General features: G+C 46.3%; 1 protein-coding gene and 1 long non-coding RNA gene across 2 annotated transcripts; one reads left to right on the forward strand and one right to left on the reverse strand.

Annotated features, from left to right (window-relative positions):
* Window positions 1–862: 862 nt before the first annotated feature.
* On the forward strand, window positions 863–17616 carry LOC128843965 (cytochrome P450 2W1-like). Its single transcript, XM_054041129.1, has 9 exons — window positions 863–1135; window positions 4430–4592; window positions 6144–6293; window positions 6422–6579; window positions 8536–8706; window positions 9753–9894; window positions 10408–10592; window positions 11478–11619; window positions 16032–17616. Exons 1-9 carry the CDS (start codon window positions 938–940, stop codon window positions 16220–16222), a joined length of 1500 nt encoding a protein of 499 aa, XP_053897104.1. The 5' UTR covers window positions 863–937; the 3' UTR covers window positions 16223–17616.
* LOC128843966 (uncharacterized) lies at window positions 1068–17691 on the reverse strand. Its single transcript, XR_008446402.1, has 3 exons — window positions 17610–17691; window positions 3196–3321; window positions 1068–1126 (listed from the first exon to the last, which is right to left on the reverse strand). It is a non-coding gene; the product is annotated as an uncharacterized LOC128843966 (long non-coding RNA).
* Between the last annotated feature and the right edge of the window lie 6733 nt (window positions 17692–24424).

Raw genomic sequence — 24424 nt, forward strand, 5'->3', positions numbered from 1 at the left:
AGAAGGTATAAAGCAGAGCAGAATTAGGCCCACAATTTCTACCTAAGATAGAACAAACAGGAGGAGATGCACCCACCACAACACACCTTTGCTGAGGTTGGCATGGTAAGCATTTGCACACATTGGACCTGAAGCCTACATCCAAGTGCCAGTCTCTGTCTATTCAAAGGCCATAATCAACCGCTGTGAGACTCAGCTCCCATGACTACTTCTTGAAGAGTCTTGTGGTTATGGCACAGATCTGGGTATCAGAAGTGCTAGGGTTCAACTCCACACTAGGAAAACAGACTATTGCTGACAGTACTTGTCAATGACAAATCCTTATGTTCCCCCCTTTCAACAGGCATCGAAAATGGTCTGTCTACACTAGGGCATTTTGATCCCTTCTCTAGAAGCTATACCATTCTCAAGCCAGATGAGGATGACCCACTGCTGGCAATTCAACCAGCCATTGCCCTAGGGTAGACAGACCCCTGGGTTCTATTCCTATCTCTGCAACTGACTTACTGTGTGATCCTGGGCAAGTTACTTCACTGCCCTGTGCTTCTATTTCTCCAGCTGCACAACAGGCATAATGGTACTTATGTCACTGCTCATAACGGGCTTTGAGATCCTCAGGTGGAAGGCGCTATAGGAATTGCAAAGCTCTATCATCAGACACATATATCCCTGCACAAATATGCACAGGCTTGTAACCCGAAACCCTCTTTATTTCTGGACAGACACTGCAAACTGCTTAGACCACATTCTCCAAGGTGTTTAAGGAGGGTGGAGTTTACAGTATTTATTTAGGTATTTTGCAAACCCTAATAAGAAGAGAACACTTGTGGCAATCGCAAAGAACAAATATAAAACCCGCGGCTACACTCTGAACAGTGCCACCACATTTTCTTTGTTATTGCTCCTAGCCCAAAAACCAGATTACAACTCGGAAAAAATGGCTTTTTTCATGCCATTTGTTTCTGATCCTGCAGTAATTTGTCTGCTGTGTGCACTTCTTTTATTAGGTGCATTTCATTTTTCAACTGGCTCTAAAAACTCACCTTTGAAACTGCCTCCTGGTCCACCTCCTCTTCCGATCATTGGTAACCTGCATTTGCTGGATATTAGACGGCAAGATAAGTCACTATTGAAGGTAGGAAAAAAACAAAACGCCTTGTGCATTTTAAGTCTGCCTCAGCTAAACCAGTAAGAAGACTTTGTTGTTGTTTATTAATCTGAATTAAAATTTCAGAGCAGTAAAAATTGCACAATAATGTTGTCTCAAGCTTCTTTTAGCTCCTGTCTATATGGTGGCAGTATCGTTTCTGATCAACCACGAAAAAAGGGCCCCGGGTAATGTGGATTTTTTCATGTAAACTTGATAAGGTACATGAAGTGTATAGTGCTTGTGGGATTTTAAATATGAACTTGACAGCTCTCATCCCCAGAGGGCTTTTAGAGTATTAGCAAATAACTAACACGAAAAAGAAAAACCGCAGGAAGAAGTAAGAGGAATTCACTATAAAGAGTCCAACAGCCACATAAGAAAGGGTTAAATCCAGATGTTCTTATGCAGTTGTTACTCCAGGGCAAATTCCCGTTGAAATCGATGGAGTGGCAGAACAACAGGATGGAATAATTTTGTCAAGTAGCTGGAATAAATACCCTGTGAACTCTTCTGCTAACTTGTAATTAAAACCACTTAGCATTGTTTAAGCAGATAAAGAGCTCTTATCTGTAGAGGATGCTGAAAAGGAGCCTGTCAGGCTAGGTTCAATCCAGGAGCTTTGCTTTTCCTTACCCCAAGAGGAAAGTTTTGCAAAACTTCACCCTGGCGCTGTCTGAGTATGTTTCTTTCCTGCCCATCCAGCTCTGCCTCGGATCTGTTTCTGCCAGTGTTTAATAAACAGGGCAACAAATATTTGGGGTCCTGGTGCATGACTAATGCTGCTAGACACTAGGGTGATACAAATAGTAAAACAGTAATCATTGCAGGGCTCCATCCAGTGTATAGCACCTATTGGTTACTAACATATATTAGGGTTACCATACGTCCGGTTTTTCCCGGACATGTCCGGCTTTTCGACAATCAAACCCCCGTCCGGGGGGAATTGCCAAAAAGCCGAACATGTCCGGGAAAGATACCGGCCGGGCACTTCCTCTCCCGCGGCTGCTGTGCTCCTCCCCGGACTCAGACTTCGGCTCTGTTTAAGAGCCAAGCTGCCCGAGCCAGCGCTACCGGCTTTGGGCAGCCCCCGTGCCTCCGGACCCCAGCCGCTGGCCGGGCACTTCTCCTCCCCAGCTCCAGCTGCTCTGCTCCTCCCCGGACTCAGACTTCGGCTCTGTTTAAGAGCCAAGCTGCCCGAGCCAGCGCTACCAGCTTCGGGCAGCCCCCATGCCTCCGGACCCTGCGCCGCCGGAGCAGAGCAGCTGGAGCCGGGGAGAAGTGCCCAGCCGGCGGCTGGGGTCCGGAGGCACAGGGGCTGCCCGAAGCCGGTAGCGTTGGCTCGGGCAGCTTGGCTCTTAAACAGAGCCGAAGTCTGAGTCCGGGGAGGAGCAGAGCAGCTGGAGCCGGGGAGGAGAAGTGCCCGACTGGGGCGCAGGGTCCGGAGGCATAGGGGCTGCCTGAAGCCCGAGTGCTACCGGCTTCATGGTTTGCCGGGCAGCCTCCAGACCCTGCGCCCCTGGCTGGGCGCTTCCCCTCCCGGGCTCCAGCTGCGCTGGGGAAGCGCCGGCCGGGGGCGCAGGGTCTGGAGGCTGCCCAGCAAACCGTAAAGCCGGTAGCGCTCGGGCAGCCCTTTTCGCGTTGCTGGGAGGGAGGAGGGGGAGTTAGGGCGAGGACTTTGGGGAAGGAGCGGGGAAAGGGTGGAGTTGGGGCGGGGTCAGGGGTGGGGAAGGGGCGGGAGTAGGGCCCGTGGAGTGTCCTCTTTTTTTATTTTTTAAATATGGTAACCCTAACATATATCCTGAGTGCATTGACCTCACGCAGGGGTGTGTGTGTGGGGGGGATCCCATTCTACTCACCTAAAAATGCAAGACACATAGCGGCTAGCAGCATGTGCCCACATGCCGCCCCCATGAAACTAGGGTTCTCCCCCCAGGGAGTTATGCTACATGCAGAGTGTCCCTGGGAGTCATTAGCAAACATGATTCTTTACCAAACATGAACAGGAATCTGCCCCCCAGCACAGCCAATTCTGCAGACATACTTACGAAATTAGACACGGTGGAGGTGAGGCAGTGTCTTTTGTTGAACCAACTTATCATGGTGACAGAGACAAGCTTTAGCACTACAAGCGCTCTTCTTCAGGTCTGGGGAAAGTAGCAAGAGTGTCACAGCTAAATAGAAGATTGAACAGATAGTTTAGAGTAGTTAGCAAAAAAGAAAAGTTCAGATGTGTCAAAATGTCGACATTTTTGGAATAAAACATTTAGATGTTTCCTTTCAAAACAACTTTTAATTTGAATTTTCTTAAATTTTATAATGTACAATAGAATAGAATACAATATAGTAGAATATAAAATCAAAAAATCAAAATGAAACATTTGGATGGAGCCAAAACATTTTTTAAAAAATATTTTCTTTCATGGAGAATTTTGCAATTTTCAGTTTTCATTCCAAATCAGACCAAAAAGAAATTAAAAAAACTTGAAATCCTGCATGAAATGGCATTTCTGTTCTTTTCACAGCTCTAGCAATACGCCTTTAAGTGAGTCACAATAGCTATACGAATTGTTATACATTTTGTAACAACAGGTCTGTTTGTATCTATCTTTCTCTTATTCCTCTACTTTGTTTATTAACTGATCCCCATTCTTTAGGGGTCTGTTTGGTTTTTATTCTCATTCTTCTTAAGAACAAAACCAGACTATTAGCTTCCTGTAGACCTGAGAATATTCTCTTGTGGCACTGAGCTCAAACATCCAGCTAATAGTCTATACCAGTCTATAGACTATACCAGAACTATCCTTTTAATGACTATACTTCAGCTACCTGACATGGAACATTTCCCCCCATTTCTAACTACCCAGCATTGTTTCTGAATCAAGAATAGACATCAGTGATTCCTAGATTTTCACTGACTAAATTAAGAGAAGTGCAAAGAGTAAACAAAGTGTGTAAACACTGAGGATTTATGAATATCTCATTTTTAATGTTCAAGAGTATGTAAAAGTATGAGTTTGTTTAAAATACATGGGGCCAGATTTCCTAGTCTGAATGCCACCGAGTTGGAGATTGGGCTGACGCGTGTGTGGTTTTCCCCACACAGAAGAGAATTGTGCTCCTACTAGACCAACGGAATTTAGTGCTGAACTCATGCATATGCCAGTCAGATTAGTGCTATAAACAAATACACCAGCATAAGCTTTGGGTATGAAGAGGAAATGAGGGGTTTCTTAATGCGCTCTCTCCATTGGTGATACTAAAACCCTGCCTCTCTTCCAGCTAGCAGAAAAATACGGGCCAGTGTTCACCCTCCACTTTGGGTCCCAGAAAGCTGTAGTCCTCACTGGATACGAAGCCGTGAAGGAGGCGCTCGTGAACTTCACAGATGAATTTGTAGACCGACCCCCCATCCCAATATTTGAACAAATCCAGCATGGAAATGGTACTAGCCCTTGGAGATGTGAGAGTTTCAAAAGGGCTCAGTTAGGCCAAGGCCACCATGGCTTGAGAACTTTTGGAAGTCCTGCCCTGAGTCTGTATTTTAGCTAAACTGACCCCAAAATTCTGCTTCTCCGGTGTGCAGCTCTTGTCATTAGCGACAATTACTTTGGCAAACAACTTCGTGACCAGTTAACATCCTGAATTTTAAAAGATGAGGGCAGAATTTTAAAGGCACAATGACAACTATGTGACTAATTCCCATAAGCAGCCAATGTGAGTTAGGTGCCTCACTGCAATTAATGCATTTTACCTGAGGTATCAGTTCATGAAAGATGAACCATACTGGATTTGGCGCTCCGTATTTTGTCTCTCTTGCCAGTCGGTGCTGCCATTTTGGATTGTATTCATTCCAGAAAGTCCTGCCTCCAAAAATGGCCCTTTGTAGAACAATATATCACAGGTTCAGATAACGGTTATGAGCCAAATCTGTGATCCCGTCCCTCAAACAGCTCCATCCAAGGCAGTTCCTCCATCCCCATATCCATGATTGGCTTAGAAAACATTTTACCTGGATCCTCCTCTTATTTCTTCCACTCTCTAGCTCAAAGCTTAACTAGGCGCTCCAGCATCAGCTATCACATAGTGCTCCTTGATTACCACGTGTGATAGAGCCCCCCCCAGTCACACTCTGAGAGCTGATCTCAGTGCTACAAACTGACAAATCAATGGAAGGAGGAAAAGAATTGGCCAGAATCAGTATATCTGATATAATGGGGGGCAGTAGAAAATCTTTCACATTTAGCTCCTAGGTCAATTCTAATCCAGATCAGCAGCTATGACGAGCGACTGACTTTTAGTTGATCTGGGTGAAATGAGTTTGGTGGACTCAGCTTCATTCTCAGAGGGATACTATCCACATCATACAAGCAAATACCAACACCAGTACTAAATAACAGACTTGTTGGTAGCTTCAGCAGAGATGCCAAGGATTGACTAAGGGCTTGGAGACACTGTTATCCCTTGACCACTAGAGGTCATGTCAGATTTAGGGCACAGCCTGAAACTTTTGCCTCTGCTACCCTTGCGGCACCAGTTGAATGGACCATAGAGGATTTAGGTCTTCAAGGCTGTTAATCTGGCACATTATATCAGCACTAAAGTCACACAGAAAATGTATTAAAAAATGGAGTGCTCTAAATGCCTGGTTGCCTCCCACATGAGTGTGATGGCAAAAACTGAACTGTGAGGAAAACTATTTCCATGAAGTAAAGGATGGCTGGGATTGGTGGACGGAATTAGGAGGAGGACATAGCAATGAATGGCAAAGTCTGAACTGGGAGGAAAACTATTTCCAGGAAGTAAAAGATGGCTGGGATTGATGGACGGAGCTAGGAGGAGGACATAGAAATGAATGGCTAATGGGATAATGGAACAGCAAGGAGAAATGGAGGGAGAGAAACTGTGGAGATATTCTCATATTCTTTTAAGTAGAGTTAGGATCCCCTTGAGTTCTACGTTCTCAGCAATCACATATACCTTACATATACCTCAGGTGTATTCTTTTCTAATGGAGAGCTGTGGAGAACGACACGAAGATTCACTGTGTCAACCATGCGCAATCTTGGAATGGGGAAAAAGCTGATAGAGGAAAAAATTCTTGAAGAGCTTCATTTACTTATTGAGACAATCAAATCTTCCAGAGGTGAGCTGGGGAATATTAAGGTTAAATATCGCATTGCTCAGACTTTTCAAGCACCGTTGTAAACACAAGTCAGTGGTGAGGCTGTGGCATGAGAGTTATGTTTATGCTTTTGTTTGTTCTTAATACAGGTGAGCCATTTAGCCTCAAGTCATTTAACGCTGCTCCAACCAACATCACCTTTCTTATGCTGTTTGGGGACCGGTTTGACTACAAAGACCCAACCTTTGTCACTCTGTTAAGACTCATAGATGAAGTTATGGTTCTTCTTGGATCTCCATTCTTGCATGTAAGTAACTCTTCCAGTGTATTTTGAGTCATACAGGCTCCATGACCCAGCGCTGCAGATCTCAGGCTGTAAGAACTAGCACATCCCATCTAAAAATCAATAGTACTCAGGGTGCTGCCTTCATAATTATAATCAGTGTCATTAAAACGGAGTCTGAACCTCAGACCATATTTGAAACCAATCTGTATACTATGTAATTGCAACCCGCCTACCACCATTTACAAATCATTGGTCTAACAGACTGAACAAAGGGGCTGTGAGTTAGGAATAACCCTGTTGTGAAGGGTTGGATTCACTCTGCAAGCTTCCCCAACTCTCCAGCCAATGTGCTTCAACCATGACATGGGAGTTAAGAACGCTTCTAGCCCCAAAAATGGAGTTCAGGCTCTGTGCCCTCTTGGCCTCAAAGCTGAGATTACCAGTGAGCATGAGAAATAGCATCAGCTGTATTCATGGATTTTGTAACATGTCCATTGTGTGGTGACTATTTTCCACATCTATTAGTGACCTGTACTGAATTATACTTACTAAACGAAGGTTATCTACATTGCATCTGTAACAAGAAAAACTTGTTTGGGTGGAGGAAATCCACTGGTTGGTTTATAGGTCCCTAGACAGAGTCACAAATCCACAGTGTTCCTGAGTGTTGTAATTTGCATTTGGATCATTAATTCAACGGTGGGGGGAGGGGGGAGGATCACATTTCACCTAACAGCTCCTTCTGTTGTTCATGTGAGGATGGTCACACGCAGGGTTTATTCCAGCAAGTTCATGGCATGTATCACCCTAGGAAACGACAGTGATAGTCGTGTCTTAGTATGAACTGGTACCACAATATCTATTCGCACCAGATAGGTAATAGTGCAGAATGGAAGATATTGTGCTCATGAAACAGTTTACTAACACGCTAATTTCAGGCAGCGATATATGAATAACTGGTGCCTGGGGCTACAACCTATTAGTTCTTGTTTTTATCAGCAAAGACAAGAGCAACATCTTTGTGACCAGGCTGCTGATAGCCTCTATGATACACAGAATAGTCCCACTGAGAATTGCTGTCTGGTGTGGATCTGAGATGAGAATTATGCTATATGAATTTTAGCCCTGAACTGAATGTTGGTTCCCCCCGCAAATTTGAGACTTTATCTTTTTAATTTATTCTATTTGTTCTTAAATGTCATTTCATTGTGCACGAAAGCGCAGCCTTTGCCTGCCTTGCTTGTATTTTCTAATCATAGTCCGGGTTCAGAGACTATGGCTGTGTTAAACGTGCTTCATAGGAGTCAGCAAAGTACTTAATCATGTACCTAGCCCCACTGAAATCAAAGGACTAGATTTTGTGGCACAAAGTGGACTTAATGTGGCCAGAGGAGAATTTCCTTTGTGCAAGGGAACTCTCAGCTGGCATAGCCAACTCCTGCCCCAGCCCAACATAGGGGATACAGGGTCGGCATGTCCGGGACTCTTGGCGGGAGGGGCTTGGTGGAGCAGTGCACCCAATTCGTATCTAGCATAAGGTTCCCAAGGGACCCTACACCTGTGGTGTAAGTTAGAGCTGCTTCCTTTAAGCTTTACCCTTGTGCTGAGAACCTGGCACCTCAGAATCAGGGAGACACAACTGGCTCCCTTGTGGCTTCATCCCTGTGTTGTAGCAGAGCTCAGATGCTATAGAAAATCTGCTCCAATGGGACCACTCATGAACTTCTAGTTAGGCCTGTGCTTAAGAACCTTGCTGAATCAGGGCCTGAAAGCATAAGGCCCTGCCCTACATTCAAATGGGCTAGCTTCACCCAGTTGGAGTCCCAGTGACATCAGGAGTGCTGGTTATCATTACAAACCTCTACGGGACAATGTTACAGACCTGTAATGACAGGCCATCCCAGCACCCTTTGGCATGGCTCTTCCTGTATCTTGGCACTTTGGGTTTAACGCATCCATTTTTTTTTCCCTTACTAGTTTTTTAATTTCTACCCATTCCTTGGATTATTTCTCAAAACCCACAAGATTTTACTTAAAAAAATAGAAGATGTGCGCATCATTTTAAGGAATTACATCCAGATCAGCAGACAAGATCTCAGCGAGAACTCTCTGAGCTACGTTGATGCATTAGTGTTCAAGCAGCACCAGGTATGTGACCGAGCTGCTCCATTTACAATTTAGTCTGTTTTCAACAAAAACACTTAACTAGCTCCTGATCTCAGCCACATCAACATAACCTTCCTGAGGTCAATGCCGTTATCCAGATGGAACTGAAATCAAACTCCGTTCCCTTACTTTTGCCATAATTTATCTAGTGAATGTTTCATCAAAATTGGATGTGGAAACACGACCCCACTTTATAATCTATGATCAACTGTTTGTTCCTACAAGAAAATCAGTAGGGTTTCATAAAGGATGAATCTGACGCTTTGTGTTAATAAAGAAACCAATCATTGATCTCATTGTTCTAAAAGGAATAAGGAAGTCAGTTGTTATATCACAGCTACATGTCCTGGCCCTGCATTTATTCCTTGCATCTGGCCACTGTGATTTCTAAGACAGATTGATCTCAGCGTAATATTAAAACAAAAAACATTTAGACTCTACATTTTTCTTCTTTCAAACAGAGCGGGGCCAGATATGTACACTGCACCTCCTAGCCATTCATATTGAGCTGGGTTCAAGGATCACTATGCTCCAACAGTCTGGCAGGGGAGAATGTTCACAAAAAATCTTTGCACACATTCCAACCAGGCAGATAGAGTGGGAGGTGTCTCTTGGAGGTTTGAAATCATTGAACTGGAATCTCCAGCTGCACACAGAAGGGAATAGGTATTTATTTCCAACCCCTGCAAAATGAACTGCAGGGGTGAGTTTGTGAATACCATCCAAAGCGAAGCTCAGCCCTGCTTCAGATTAGAGATGGACCCCAAACCAATCACTTGTATCAAAACCCTTCTAGCTTCTGGGGAAGTTCAGCTCTCCATGCAGATCTGCACTGTGTGGCTCAGATCCAACTCTGCCCTCGGTTCTGAAATCCTCCACTGGCTTCCCCTTGGCTTGAAAACCTATGAGAATGCCTGAAAATGCGATGGGCGAGGTGGGACTTCCCAAATCTTACTCAATTGTAATTTTGCCTCAGTCAGAGTGAACAAGAGCACTTTCAACACTAACTGAAACTTGTGTGTTTAAAGGAGACAAACAAGAAAGACAGCCTGTTTCATGATGAAAACATAATAGCATCTGTACTTGACCTGGTCATGGCTGGAACTGAGACAACTGCCACAACCTTGCAATGGGCCATCCTACTGATGATGAAATATCCAGAGATCCAAAGTGAGCCACTCTATGGTTTCACTCTTTGTCGGTGCCTTGTTTTAATAAGAAAGTCAGGTTAAGTATCTGATGTGTAGATGCCAATGTTGCTTTCGCCACAAAAGCTGCATCCCCTCTCTTTATTATTAGTTATTATTTGTATTGCGGTAGCATGTGGGAACCCCAATCACGGATCAGGACCCCAATGTGCTAGGCACTGTATGAACACCGAACAAAAAGATTGTCCTTGTCCCAAAGAGTTTGCAGTCTAAGTTGAGTAAGGCTGGTTTCTGTCTTCCAAAACTGGATTTTTCTATTTCCTGGAGGGAGCAGCATAGACAAGGGCTGTGTAGGTAGTATGATACAAAACAAAACAAAACAAAACACACATGCCTGAAATCCAGAGAGACTTGAGGTGCCTGAGGAAGCCAGGTTTAGGGTTTGCAAAATGTGGTTTCTTTTTGCCAAAGCAAATTCAAAAGTGGGGAGAGAGCCCTTCTGATGGGACACATTTGCGTTTGCTTTTACTTTTAGAAAAGGTACAAGAGGAGATTGGGACCGTTGTCCAATCAGGAAGCCAGGCCACATATGAAGACCGGAAAAACATGCCATTTACAAATGCGGTGATACATGAAGTGCAGCGATTCATCACCCTGCTGCCACATGTTCCACGGTGCACATCTGTTGATACACATTTCAGAGGCTACTTCCTCCCCAAGGTATGTATCACTTTTTTTAAATGGATACCACTACGTTCCGCCCTTTGCCAACAGCAATGAATGGATACTTAGATACTAAGGGCCAGATTCTGCCATCCTCATGTGAGTAATTCCTCACTCCAAGAGTAGCTCTGTTTGACTCAGGAGGGCTATTTGCAATGTGAGGTATTCTGGAAGGCTGGCATGCAGGATCTGGCCCCATGTTTGCAGTTTCCAAGGCAGTCCTGGGGATTTAGCCATCTTCTAAACACTCTACACTGCCTTGAAAATCTCAGCCTGTACCATGTACAGTGCTCTGAATGGAAGGGTTCAAATCATCTATGCAAGTGCACCTGGTAGAAACCAGAATTAAAGCTGGAATTTGGCACAGCCAACAGGTAAAATCCAGGTTCAGTGAAGTCCGTAGGAAGATTCACATTTACTTCAATCAGACCGAGGTTTGGGTCACAGGAAGAAGCAAAGCTTAAACAGCAGGGTGGAGACTGACAAAGAGTAGATCAGTGGAATTCAATAATCTTTTAGGACCAAATCCTGCAGCCCTTCCTTGCCTCAGCCACCAGTACTCGCACAGCTACAATGTCCTTGCCCATCTGAGTATGGCATTGGCAGCATCATGTCCTACTCTGAATGTTGTTGTTATCATTATTGCTATGTGGTAGCACCAAGAAGCCCCACTCAGGGGCCAGGACCCCATTGTGTTAGGCATTGTACAACACTGAACAAAAGGATGCTCGTTGCCCCAAAGAGCACAGAGCAATGTACCCCTAAGAGAATTCCTCACGATCGGAGTGTCAGTTGGATCAGAGATTTCATGTTGCTTTTGGAAGTACAGGGGTTTGTAGAACCAAATACCTCTTTTAGTTTGTGCTTCGTGTTGTATTCCAGGGAATAACCGTGATTCCTTCCCTCACCTCGGTGCTGCTGGATAAAACACAGTGGGAGACACCACATGAGTTTAACCCCAACCACTTTCTTGATGCTGATGGGAAGTTTGTAAAGAAAGAAGCTTTCCTGCCATTCTCCACAGGTAATTAAGGGGCCCTATCCTGAAAGGAGCAGAGGTTTCTCAGGTTCTGGTAGGATCAGGAACTTTGTATTAGGAAACAGAGCATTGATCAGGAGAGATCTATTTCAGTATTTCAAAAAGGACCAAGCAAACCTAATACCCAGCCAAGCAGAGCCAATGAATCTGCAACAGACCTGACTTAGCTCAGCATAAGCCTTCCCTCTAACAAAATGGATCAGTTCTCAACTGATACAAAGGTAGGCAAAGGAAAGGAAGGGTATCGGCTCCAAAAGAACAAGGAAGGGAGCCCAAAAGGTGCCAAGGAGAGGCCAGCCAAAATAAACAGGACTTGAATGATACCCTAAACCAGATACACAAGGCTGTACCATTGACTTACTGTGGCCTGGACACATCACTGAATCCTTTCTGGATTTCAATTTCTTCGTCTGCAAAATACAGTTAATAATACTCTGTCACAAGGAGGTGGTGGGCTTAATTGAAAGATGCTAGACCAGGGGTGGGCAAACTTTTTGGCCTGAGGGTTCACATCTGGGTATGGAAATTGTATGGTAGGCCATGATGCTCATGAAATTGGGGATTGAGGTGTGGGAGGGGTGAGGATTCTGGCTGGGGGTGCAGGCTCTGGTGTGGGGCTGGGCATGAGGGGTTGGGGATGCAGGAGGGTACTCCGGGCTAGGACCAAGGGGTTCGGAAGGTGGGAGGGGGATCAGGGCTGGGGCAGAGGGTTGGGGCATGGGAGGAGGACAGGGGTGCAGGCTCCGGATGGCGCTTACCTCAAGCAGCTCCCGGAAGCAGCAGCATGTCCCCTCTCCAGCTCCTATGTGGAAGCGCAGCCAGGTGGCTCTGCATGCTGCCCCATCCGCAGGCGCCGCCCCTGCAGTTCCCATTGGCCGACATTCCTGGCCAATGGGAGCTGTGGGGACAGCGCTTCAGGCAGGGGCAGCATGCGGAGCCCCCTTGCTGCCCCTATGCATAGAAGCTGGAGGTGGAACATGTCGCTGCTTCTGGGAGTCAAGCAGAGCGGGGCAAGCCCTCAACACTGCTCCCCGGCTTGGAGTGGGGCAAGCCCCAGACCCTGCTCCCCGGCAGGAGCTCGAGGGCAGGATTAAAACATCTGAATGGCCGGATACGGCCCCAGGGCCATAGTTTGCACACTCCTGTGCTAGACAGAGGTGTAAAATACTGACCTACTCCACCCCTCTAAATGTGTATTTGCATGTGCATGGACGCGCACACACACACACACACGCAAACATGCAGCCAAGGTGGAATAAAACAAACAGCCCATCCCAAGAAGTCAAATGACATTTTGACAGGCAAGGACCATTGCAAGGTATCAGAAATTTCCCGTGAAATTCCATCCTAATCCCTCTTTAGTGAAGAGGTGTCCTCTAACCAGCCTCCTTGCTGTGGCACAGCAATAAATGTTTCCAAATGCTGTTAATTCCCAAAGCTGCCTCCTTCCTGGCCTGCACGAGCTGTTATCCAACAGAGTGCATTAGAAGTGGGCACAGCTGGAAAGAGTAGCCTTACTAGGAGTTTTACAAATCCCAGCACTGCAGGAATCCTAAAGTATTGTAGAGGGAGATTTCCTGCAGAATCTCTCAAATCCTGCCTTGCAACCCGACACTTTACAGCCGTCTCTGTTAAAAGTCGGCTGTGGGAGCTGGGGGTCAGGAGTCCAGCTATGATTCTGGACCCCGCTTTCCAGTGTGGGATTTGCTGCGACAGCATCAGCCGTGAGTGTGCATTTTTGATGCAAAAATCATCAGCAGTGATTTTTTTGAGGTCAAAAGCCACGTTCTTGCTTTCCCCTGATTTCTTCATGATGTCATCTCTCAGATCCTGTCATTCTGGGGCAGGGCATCCTGCTAAAAAAGAAACAAACTTATGGGAGCCAAGAACAAAAGACAGTCACCAAAGGGAGACTGGCTGGGTGATAGCCTACAGGTCTTCAAACCATTCCACCTTCGGGGAAGGGAACGTTTCTCGGGAAGGTTGATTTTTAAGAGAAAGGGGTTGTTTGAAAGTGCTCAGGGGCTGGGGTGTCAGGATAAGTCTGTGGATGATGTCTGTGGACTATGGTTGCATCTGAAGATTTCAGCCTAGGTACAGAGCCCCATTGTGCTGGGTGCTGTACAAATACACAGCCAGAGGTGGTCCCTGCCCTGAAGAGCTCACAATCTAAACAGACAAGACAGACACAGCATGGGAGGGGAACAAACACACAGAGAGGGGAAGTGACATACCCAGGGTCACACAATAATTCAGTGGCTGAATTCAGATCTCTAGTTATGTCCTATCCACTAGAGACCACAGCCTGCCAGGGAAGATGGTGCATAATAATTTCACGTATTACATAGCCTGGCAAGTTTCAGAGTAACAGCCGTGTTAGTCTGTATCCGCAAAAAGAAGAACAGGAGTACTTGTGGCACCTTAGAGACTAACAAATTTATTAGAGCATAAGCTTTCGTGGACTACAGCCCACTTCTTCGGATGCATATAGAGTGAAACATATAATGAGGAGATATATATACACACATACAGAGAGCATAAACAGGTGGGAGTTGTCTTACCAACTCTGAGAGGCCAATTAATTAAGAGAAAAAAAAAAAAAAAAAAAAAAAAAAAAAACTTTTGAAGTGATAATCAAGCTAGCCGAGTACAGACAGTGTGATAAGAAGTGTGAGAGTACTTACAAGGGGAGATAGTCAACGTTTGTAATGGCTCAGCCATTCCCAGTCCTTATTCAAACCGGAGTTGATTGTGTCTAGTTTGCATATCAATTCTAGCTCTGCAGTCTCTCTTTGGAGTCTGTTTTTGAAGTTTTTCTGTTGTAATATAGCCACCCGCAGGTCTGTCACTGAATGACCAGACAGGTTAAAGTGTTCTCCCACTGGTTTTTGAGTATTTTGATTCCTGATGTCAGATTTGTGTCCATTAATTCTTTTGCGTAGAGACTGTCCGGTTTGGCCAATGTACATGGCAGAGGGGCATTGCTGGCACATGATGGCATATATCACATTGGTAGATGTGCAGGTGAACGAGCCCCTGATGGTATGGCTGATGTGATTAGGTCCTATGATGATGTCACTTGAATAGATATGTGGACAGAGTTGGCATCGGGGTTTGTTACAAGGATAGGTTCCTGGGTTAGTGGTTTTGTTCAGTGATGTGTGGTTGCTGGTGAGTATTTGCTTTAGGTTGGGGGGTTGTCTGTAAGCGAGGACAGGTCTGTCTCCCAAGATCTGTGAGAGTAAAGGATCATCTTTCAGGATAGGTTGTAGATCTCTGATGATGCGCTGGAGAGGTTTTAGTTGGGGGCTGAAGGTGACAGCTAGTGGTGTTCTGTTATTTTCTTTGTTGGGCCTGTCTTGTAGGAGGTGACTTCTGGGTACTCGCCTGGCTCTGTCAATCTGTTTTTTCACTTCAGCAGGTGGGTATTGTAGTTTTAAGAATGCTTGATAGAGATCTTGTAGGTGCTTGTCTCTATCCGAGGGATTGGAGCAAATGCGGTTATATCTTAGAGCTTGGCTGTAGACAATGGATCGTGTGGTGTGTCCTGGATGGAAGCTGGAGGCATGTAGGTAAGTGTAGCGGTCAGTAGGTTTCCGGTATAGGGTGGTATTGATGTGACCATCGCTTATTAGCACAGTAGTGTCCAGGAAATGGACCGCTTGTGTGGATTGATCTAGGCTGAGGTTGATGGTGGGATGGAAATTATTAAAATCATGGTGAAATTCCTCAAGGGCTTCTTTTCCATGGGTCCAGATGATGAAGATGTCATCAATGTAGCGCAAGTAGAGTAGGGGCGTTAGGGGACGAGAGCTAAGGAAGCGTTGTTCTAAGTCAGCCATAAAAATGTTGGCATATTGTGGGACCATGCAATTTACCATGTGCCTATCACCTCCTTGCTATATGAACATGTCTGACAAAGGAATCAACATGCATATCGTGGCAACATGAGCTACTGGCATAATCATCTGGCTACAACACAGATTATTATGCTGTAACTATATGTCAGTTCAATTGGGTACAATGGTACACAAGGAGTCCCATTACTGCTCCTAATAGATCACCTGATGACTATTATGGGCAAGTCTTCACTACCCGCCGGGATCTATCGGTAGTGTATCTAGTGTAGATGCAATAAAATCGATCCCCAATCGTGCTCCCCGTGGACTCCGGAACTCCAGCTCGCGAGAGGCGGAAGTGGAGTCGATGGGTCAACTCGCCGCCGTCCTCACGGCCAGGTATGTCGACCTAAGATACGCCAACTTCAGCTACGCTATTCGTGTAGCTGAAGTTGCGTATCTTAGGTCAACCCCCCCGGTAGTGTAGACCTGGGCTATAACATTAATCTCTGTAACTATTTCTCTGACAGTTAAATCTAATCATTTTTGACACTGCAGGGCGCAGGAATTGCATTGGAGAAAGTCTGGCCAAGATGGAGCTGTTTCTGTTCTTTGTAGGGTTGCTGCAGACGTTTACTTTCCAACCCCCGCCAGGGCTCACAGAAGCAGACCTGGACCTTGCGGTTCCTCAGACTACTTTTACTTTAAGACCACAACCTCAGTCAGCCTGTGCTGTTCTGTGTGAATAAGCAGGACAGAATTAGGGAATCATTCCTTTGTATTGACTTTGACTGCACAGGACATTTCGACTGGACGCAACAAAGAGAAGGCAGAATCTTGGCGAAATGGTTAATATGTTCCAGATGAGATAGCTATTGCATTATATGCACTGCAGTCGCTTCACACTCTGCTTCTCATAGACTTTAAAGAACTATCATGATCATCTATTTCAGGGGTGGGCACTTTTTGGCCTGAGGGCCGCATCGGGTTTCGTAAATTGTATGGAGGGCCGGTTAGGGGAGGGGGTCGTGGCCTGTCCCCCATCTCCTATCTGCCTCCTCCGGGACTCCTGCCCCATCCAACCCCCCCTGTTCCCTGATGGCCACCCCGGGACCCCTGCCCCATCCAACCCCCCCTCCTTCCTGACTGCCCCCCCGGGACCCCTGACCCCATTCAACCCTGTTTCCCCCCCACAACTGCCCTGACCCCTATCCACACTCCCACCCCCTGCCCACCATCCCGAACTCCCCTGCCCTCTATCCAACCCCCCGATCCCTGCCCCCTTACCGCGCTGCCTGGAGCACCGGTGGCTGGTGGTGTTACAGCCACGCGACCCAGCTGGAGCCGGACCACGCCACCGCCACTGCGCCACCACGCAGCTCAGAACACTGGGTCAGGTCGGGCTCTGCAGCTGCACTGCCCCAGGAGCTCACAGCCTCGCCGCCCAGAGCACTGCACTGGCGGTGGAGCGAGCGAGCTGCGGCTGTGGGGGAGGGAAACAGCAGGAGATGGGCTGGCGGCTAGCCTCCCGACCCAGGAGCTCGGGGGCCGGGCAGGACGGTCTCTGGCCTGTGGGCCATAGTTTGCCCATCCCCGATCTAGTTGGACCTCCTGAACATTGCAGGCCACAAAACCTCACACACCCACTCCTGTAATAGACCCCCTAACTTCTATAATGTACACCCAAGGAATGAGCTGTGTTCTGAATAAGAATATTATGGGAATCTGACCATAAAAGCTACCTCTCTCAAGAAGACAAGAGCACCATTAATTTGTAATGGGCAGAAATGCTGTCGGGGCCCCATGCTAGAGCCATCCAATAGGATCGAGTGCAGGGGTACTCACACTTCATTGCACCCTGACCCCCTTCTGACAACAAAAATTACTACATGCCTCCAGGAGGGGGAACAAAGCGTGAGCCTGCCCAAGCCCTGCTGTCCTGGGTGGGGACAAAGCCAAAGCCCAAGGGCTACAGCCCCTGCCAGGAGGCCTGTAACCTGAGCCCTGTCACCCAGGGCTGAAGTCCTCGGGCTTCAGCCCCAGGCAGTGGGGCTCAGGCTTTGTCTTCAGCCCCGGAAAGTCTAAGCCAGCCCATTAAAACAGGGTTGCGTGACCCACTTTGGGGTCCCGACTCACCGTTGGAGAATTGCTGATCCAGTGAATTTCTTCAAGGTTTCTGTAGCCATTCATAGCTTCTACCAAAATTCTACTAGGTTATCCTCCCAGATATGCTCCAGATGTCAACTGCTGAGGCTGTAGAACTGGGAAAACTTGACTTGTTCACGTGATTTCAGAGTGATCTGTTATTACAATTTTTGGGAACAGAGTCCTTAGAGGGAGTGAGCGAAAACTGGAAACTGACATAGGCAGTTCTGTCTCTGACAATACAAGTCTGCTTCATCATCTAAATGAAAGAGAGAAGAGATGCCTCTTGAGACCTGCACTGGCAGGTGACTATAAAGAGCCGATGACATGGAAAAGTAATCCAATGCCATGCACACCTTTATGGATTTCTGCCCTCCTTGGGCTGGCTAAATGAGAGAAAATGTTCTTCTTGTTCTCCACACAATGGATAACTAGTCGGACTTTTGGAACCCATTCTTGCAATCGGTTTTGAGTGGGGTCTGACAGATTGTTCCTGGGTCAGCTGGACACCTGGGATCAGCAAACCAGCGGGAGTAGGGGGTGGGCTTTGAGGTTTGTTCTGTTCTGTACTCCTGGCCACGGCTGTCACCTCTGCCGGAGAGTGCTCTTTCTATCTGCCACAGTATTAATGAATCGTGCTCTAATTCTTGTCTAGGTCAGGCATCGTTCTGTGCTTGTATTTGCCTGCTGACTCCTATCGCTGCATATCCATTATCCTATCAGCTCTCAATGTATGCGTTCCTTTTTATTTGGCCACACAATAAAGTTTTAACCCCAAAATGTATTTATTGCATATAATCTACAGAACTGAAGTCATTTAAGCAGGACCCAGAAAGTTGCTTGGAGACAACCCTCAGAGAAAGAGATTTGTCCTACTAAATTGAGGCAGACTAACAGTCCAAATATTTACCCCAGGCCACGGGCAAGCTTGTACAGCCCATGCTGCCAGGGCTTCATTGCTACCAGTATCCACGCTTTAAAGCTGGGGTTGTCGCTATACAATCTACAACCTGACCCTGTGATTACAGTGAACACGTATCTTCAGATTCACAGGTTTGACCATTATGATCATCTAGTTTGACCTGCATAACACAGGCCAGAGAATTTCAGCCAGTGTCCCTGAAGCCCATTCTTTGGGCTGAAGTAAAGTATATCTTTGGGAGAGGCATTCACTGATGTCAAGCGTTCAGTAGGAAGTCCTCAGCATTCTGCACCAAGGGTGAGCATGCTAGGACTGACTTACTATCCCTTTCACCTACCCCAGGATAAATTCTCCCTCCCACCTCTGATGAAAGGCTTTCCTTCCACTGAATAGATACAGGCCCCTTGTGCCCTGCCTAACCCTTACCCCCAAAGCCTGCCTGCAGGCTGCGAAAGCAAGAACCTTTCTTCCCAAGAAGACAAAAAGCCTCCTGCTTCCCATCAAACTTTTGTTGCTACTCATATTGCTTCCCTACTTGGAACTGCTGTGGGCTCTGTGCCAGTCGCTCTCAGCTGTTGGCAGCTGCTGCTGGCCCGCACTACTTCTCCTGGGCTGGGGATCCCGGTCCTGAGGGAGGCGTCAGAAGGAGATGGTCCATGGTGGACATCAGGCCAAGGGAGGGAGGCTGGGTATTCTTGAAAGAAGGTAGGCAAGTCAGGTCAGGAATCACTCAAGGCAAGTCCTAACCCAGGCCTGTCCCCTCAGCTTCCACAATGGCTCCCTAAGTCCCTGCCACAGCGCTCTTTAGTGACATCTCCCAAAATCTGGACTGAAATCCTTGCTCCATTGAAGTCAATGGGAGTTTTGTGGTCAACTTCAGTGGGTCTAGATTTCATCCCTGGGATTTAGTCAGTTTCCAAGTGATACCCATCTAGGGATGCACTGGTTTCCAAACAGTTAAGAGACAACACAGTCTAGTGATTAGAGCAAGAGATGGGGATTCAAGAGACCCAGGTTTTATTCCCAGTCGACTCATTGTCTGAGATTGGTCACTGAAAAGCTCTGTGACTCATTCGCCACACCTGTAAACCACTTACCTTCCCAGTGTGTTATGAAGGTTTATTCGTTCATGTTTGTGAAGTGCTTTGAGAGCCTCGAGGTGGAAAGCGAAATGATTCTGTATCTCTCTTATCCTGAACAACGGCTTTCAGACTCTGCTGAAGCCCAGGCATCACCTCCCACGCTTGACTCTTCTGATGAAGTGAGAGGAGCCTAGTGAGATCAGCTGTTTGTAGAAATTTTGCAGATTACATGATGCAAATACATCAGAAATGACTGAGATGGACTATTAATCAGAGCCAACCGATCAGCTGCTAATGTCAGGGGCAGAGAACAGGCTCTGATTTAAAATTTTTTTAAAATGTATCACACTTTTTATGCTCATCCCTGTATCATCAGCATATGGGTAGAATGCATCACTCTACAGCCCTCAGGAAATCAGACACCGGGGTACATCTCTGCATGAAAGACTCCTCCTGTGCGTCTGTCCATCCAAATTATGGAAAAACATAACTATGACTCAGCTACAGATCTGACAGAAAACACCGGCTCATGAGTCTTTGAAGTGGGTGTAAATACAATCTCCATATTCTTCAATCGACTTCAAATTTTCACCTCCTCTACCTGCAAAGTTTGTCGGTCAAATGCTTGTGCCCTGCATTGCAATGTAACATTTCTAAGGAACCGAGTTTATCTATTGCTCCCCTTTTGGCCACAAGATGGCACCAATACCCTACCACGGCATTGACTGACAGCCCAGTCTTGCAGTCCTTACTCAGGAAAAACTCCCATTGAGCGTTGCGAATAAGGCTTGTCTGAGGACAGAAGGACTAAGCCCACAGGGTTTTAGACATCCATTGGAACAAAGTATATACAAATTAGCTTACATGCGAGGAAGACAAAGCCCTGGCTGGGATGATTTAGTTGGTGTTGGTCCTGCTAGATGGACTAGATGACCTCCTGAGATCTCTTCCAACCCTGATATTCTATGATTCTACGTCTTAGAACACAAAGTAATATGTCCTATTTTATCATTAACCAAGAAAAATTCAGACATTACTCAGTGGGTAGGTTCCTTTACTTCCTTCTCTTATAAGTCTCACCACCACCCGAGGAACTCCTGTCCCAAAGAATTTGCAATCCATGGACTAGATTGTGTAGCCTTTACCCACCCAGGTGAACGTTTATTTGCATGAGTAGACCCATTGGCTCCTCTATGGTTTGCACAACCTAGCACTGAATGAGAAGAGAGCAACAGCGGATGATGTGGACCAAGGGATGAAAAAGAGCTGCGAGGTCAATCTCCCATCAACCCTTGCATGAAACGGAATTTTCCTCTATGTGATTCCCTCCCGTATGGTTTATCTGCTTGAAGACTTTAAGTGACAGTCTCTCAACCCCATCCCCATTATAAAACCCTATCTGCTCCCTGTACTGGCCTTATACACAGCGTTTAAGACAGATTAAAACATCCCATACTGTAAATGAGAGTCATGTGTGTGAACAGAGAAATGGACATTGGCATCTGTGCAGTGCCCACAGCCAGGTGAGGCATTAGGGATCAAAACCATGGAGGAAGCTGTAGCAGGAGAAAAGTGGATACACAGGGTGGATACACACTCCTCCCTCTATGTCAGGGGTGGCCAACCTGTGGCTCCGGAGCCACATGCAGCTCTTCAGAAGTTAATATGCGGCTCCTTGCATAGGCACCGACTCCGGGGCTGGAGCTACAGGCGCCAACTTTCCAATGTGCCGGGGGGTGCTCACCGCTCAACCCCTGGCTCTGCCCCCACTCCACCCCTTCCCGTGCCATCCCTTGAGCCTGCAATGCCCTTGCTCCTCCCCCTCCCCCCCATAGCCTCCTGCACACCACACAACAGCTGATCAGGATGTGTGGGGAGGAAGGGGGAGGCGCTGATCAGCGGGGCTGCCGGTGGGTGGGAGGCGCTGGGAGCCAGGGGCGGGGAGGTGATGGGGAGGCTGTTGACGTATTACTGTTGCTCTTTGGCAATGTACGTTGGTAAATTCTGGCTCCTTCTCAGGCTCGGGTTGGCCACCCCTCCTCTATGTAGTTACCCTTTCCCTACTGAAAAAAATTCTGTGGGTCCCATTAGCAGGGCTGGTAGGAACCTGGAATGCCGGTTCCAGGGGAAATTCCAAAATAAAAAAAAAAAAAAGCATTGAAATGAACAGTCGTAATTTTAAAATGTCTGACATTTTCATGTAGCAAAACTGAAACTGACATTTTTCGAAAGGAAATTGACGAGGCTCCCTTAACAGCCTGGATCTTCTGCTGCCACCTGACATCAGGCTGCCAAGAAGCCTGGAGCCTTGAAGCCCTGAGAACCCCAGCTTGGGCTGGGCTGCCAAGTCTCTGCAGCAGGGAGGCTGGGAGCCCTGCTCAAGATGTTGAGTGTGCAAATATTTGGCAATAATGGATATTTAGGAATAATGTACATTATAATATGTCAATAGCAGTGGGAAATAGCAAATATTTGAGAATAACACAATATTTGTGTCTGTGTCACTCCTTACTCCAAATAAAGGAATAACCCACAGCTAGGGTTCCATTCTTTCCCAATCACTTAGAAACCAGGACAACGTTTTGTGTTAAGCCATATATTTGCTATATAAAGAAAATTAGTCAATGCCCTGATATTTTCAGTAATTATCTGGCTGGAATTTTCAATGGGAACTGGGCAGTTCCTTTGAAAATCCTACTCTGTGTGGTCAAATATATTCTATACATATCCAGTATTTGCAAGACATAGACTGAAACTTCCATATATATTATCATTTGTTGGAGGATGTGGTTTCTCTTAAGTGGAGCTAGTGGGAACATTCTATGCAATCTAAGATAAAACAATAAAATAACAGATTTTTTTAGTTATGTCTCCAGTTTACTCACTTAGAATAGCACAGGCTGACTGAGTCGTGGTCTCATGGTGAATCCAGCTTCAGCACCGAAGTCCAACCCAGATTCTGCGACCTCAGGCGGGGGCTGAAATGTAAACTTCTGGAGCAAGCCTGCGAAGAACAGAAAGAGCTCCATCACGGGCAGGCTTACTCCAATGTAGTTCCTTCACCCTGCAATGTCAAAAGCCAAATGTTTAACAAACAGTGTGTCATAACTATAAAGGGAAGGGTAACAGCTGTCCTGTGTACAGTACTATAAAATCCCTCCTGGCCAGAGACTCCAAAATCCTTTTCCCTGTAAAGGGTTAAGAAGCTCAGGTAACCTGGCTGGCATCTGACCTAAAGGACCAATAAGGGGACAAGATACTTTCAAATCTTGGGGGGGGGGAGGTTTTTGTTTGTGTTCTTTGTTTGGGAGTGCGTTTGCTCTCGGGACTGAGAGGGACCAGACATCAATCCAGGTTCTCCACATCTTTCTAAACAAGTCTCTCCTATTTCAAACTTGTAAGTAAATAGCCAGGCAAGGCGTGTTAGTTTTCCTTTGTTTTCTCAACTTGTAAATGTACCTTTTACTAGAGTGTTTATCTTTGTTTGCTGTACTTTGAACCTAAGACTAGAGGGGAGTCCTCTGAGCTCTTTAAGTTTGATTACCCTGTAAGGTTATTTCCATACTGATTTTACAGAGATGATTTTTACCTTTTTCTTTAATTAAAAGCCTTCTTTTTAAGAACCTGATTGATTTTTCCTTGTTTTGAGATCCAAGGGGTTTGGATCTTGATTCACCAGGAGTTGGTGGGAGGAAGGAGGGGAATGGTTAATTTCTCCTTGTTTTAGATCCAAGGGGTTTGGATCTGTATTCATCAGGGAATTGGTGAAGGTTTTTCAAGGCTTCCCAGGGAGGGAATCCATTGGAAATGGTGGCAGCGGACCAGGGCTAAGCTGGTAGTTAAGCTTAGAAGTTTTCATGCAGGCCCCTACATTTGTACCCTAAAGTTCAAAGTGGGGATACAGCCTTGACACAGTGTAATTAGGAAGTAGCTGTGAGTGGTAACACAACTTACTGTTACAGTTATCACATGCTTCATTGATGCACCTTTCTGTGATACTAACAACATTGTTGCCTTCAGAACGATACTGTCTGGTAACCGCGCAGAAGTGTCGCCTATAAACAACCAAACAGTGCATCTGGGATCTTCCCAAGCCTCCACTCTAGTCATGTTGTTGATTCCAGGACTGGACAACTGCTCACTAGTGAAATGGCCATGTTGTCTCTACTGTAGAAAGTAATGAATGGCATGTAAATGCAGGACAACATTTTCAAACTCTGGTGCCACAGTGAGGTTCCTAAATCTCTATTTAGGCCCCTATATCAGGCTGTTATAGAGCTCCTGGTACCATAGTACCTGAGTGCCTCACAATCCTTAAGTGTATTCTTCCTCACTAAACCCCCGTGAGGTAGAGCAATGCTGTTATCTGCACTGTACAGAGAGGGAGCTCAGACTACGACATGCCTGAGTCACACAGACAGTCTGTGGTGGAGAAGAGAACTGACCCCAGGTCAAGAGCATTCTAAGCACTGAACCGCCCTTCCTCTCTTGAGTAAAAATGACCTGATGTTCAGAGATGCGGCGCCCACAAAGCTCCACTGACATCACTACATAGGTCCTACAGGGACAAGTGTATTGCTGTTATCTCTATGGGGGGCCTGGGGATCTGTATGTAACTGTGACGTTGCTAAAATATTCCTGATATAAATACATGGATCATTTTTAGCATGGGGCCTGATCCGGCCAGACAGTGGTACTAGGCATGCTGCCTCCCTGCAGGATCAGGCCCTTTTAGTTACCTGTGGAGAAAATCAGGAAAGCTTCTGTCTTTGCAAATTTTCCATCAGCATCAAAAAAGTGGT

Source organism: Malaclemys terrapin, chromosome 10, assembly GCF_027887155.1.
Source record: "Malaclemys terrapin pileata isolate rMalTer1 chromosome 10, rMalTer1.hap1, whole genome shotgun sequence".
Taxonomy (NCBI): Eukaryota; Metazoa; Chordata; order Testudines; family Emydidae; genus Malaclemys; species Malaclemys terrapin.

Excerpts from the sequence above, each read along its gene's own strand:
- LOC128843965 (XM_054041129.1), top strand. The coding sequence starts at position 938 with ATGGCTTTTTTCATGCCATTTGTTTCTGATCCTGCAGTAATTTGTCTG. Across the intron at positions 1,136-4,429 it reads AAGATAAGTCACTATTGAAG|CTAGCAGAAAAATACGGGCC; the intron begins GTAGGAAAAAAA and ends CCTCTCTTCCAG. Across the intron at positions 8,707-9,752 it reads TAGTGTTCAAGCAGCACCAG|GAGACAAACAAGAAAGACAG; the intron begins GTATGTGACCGA and ends GTGTGTTTAAAG.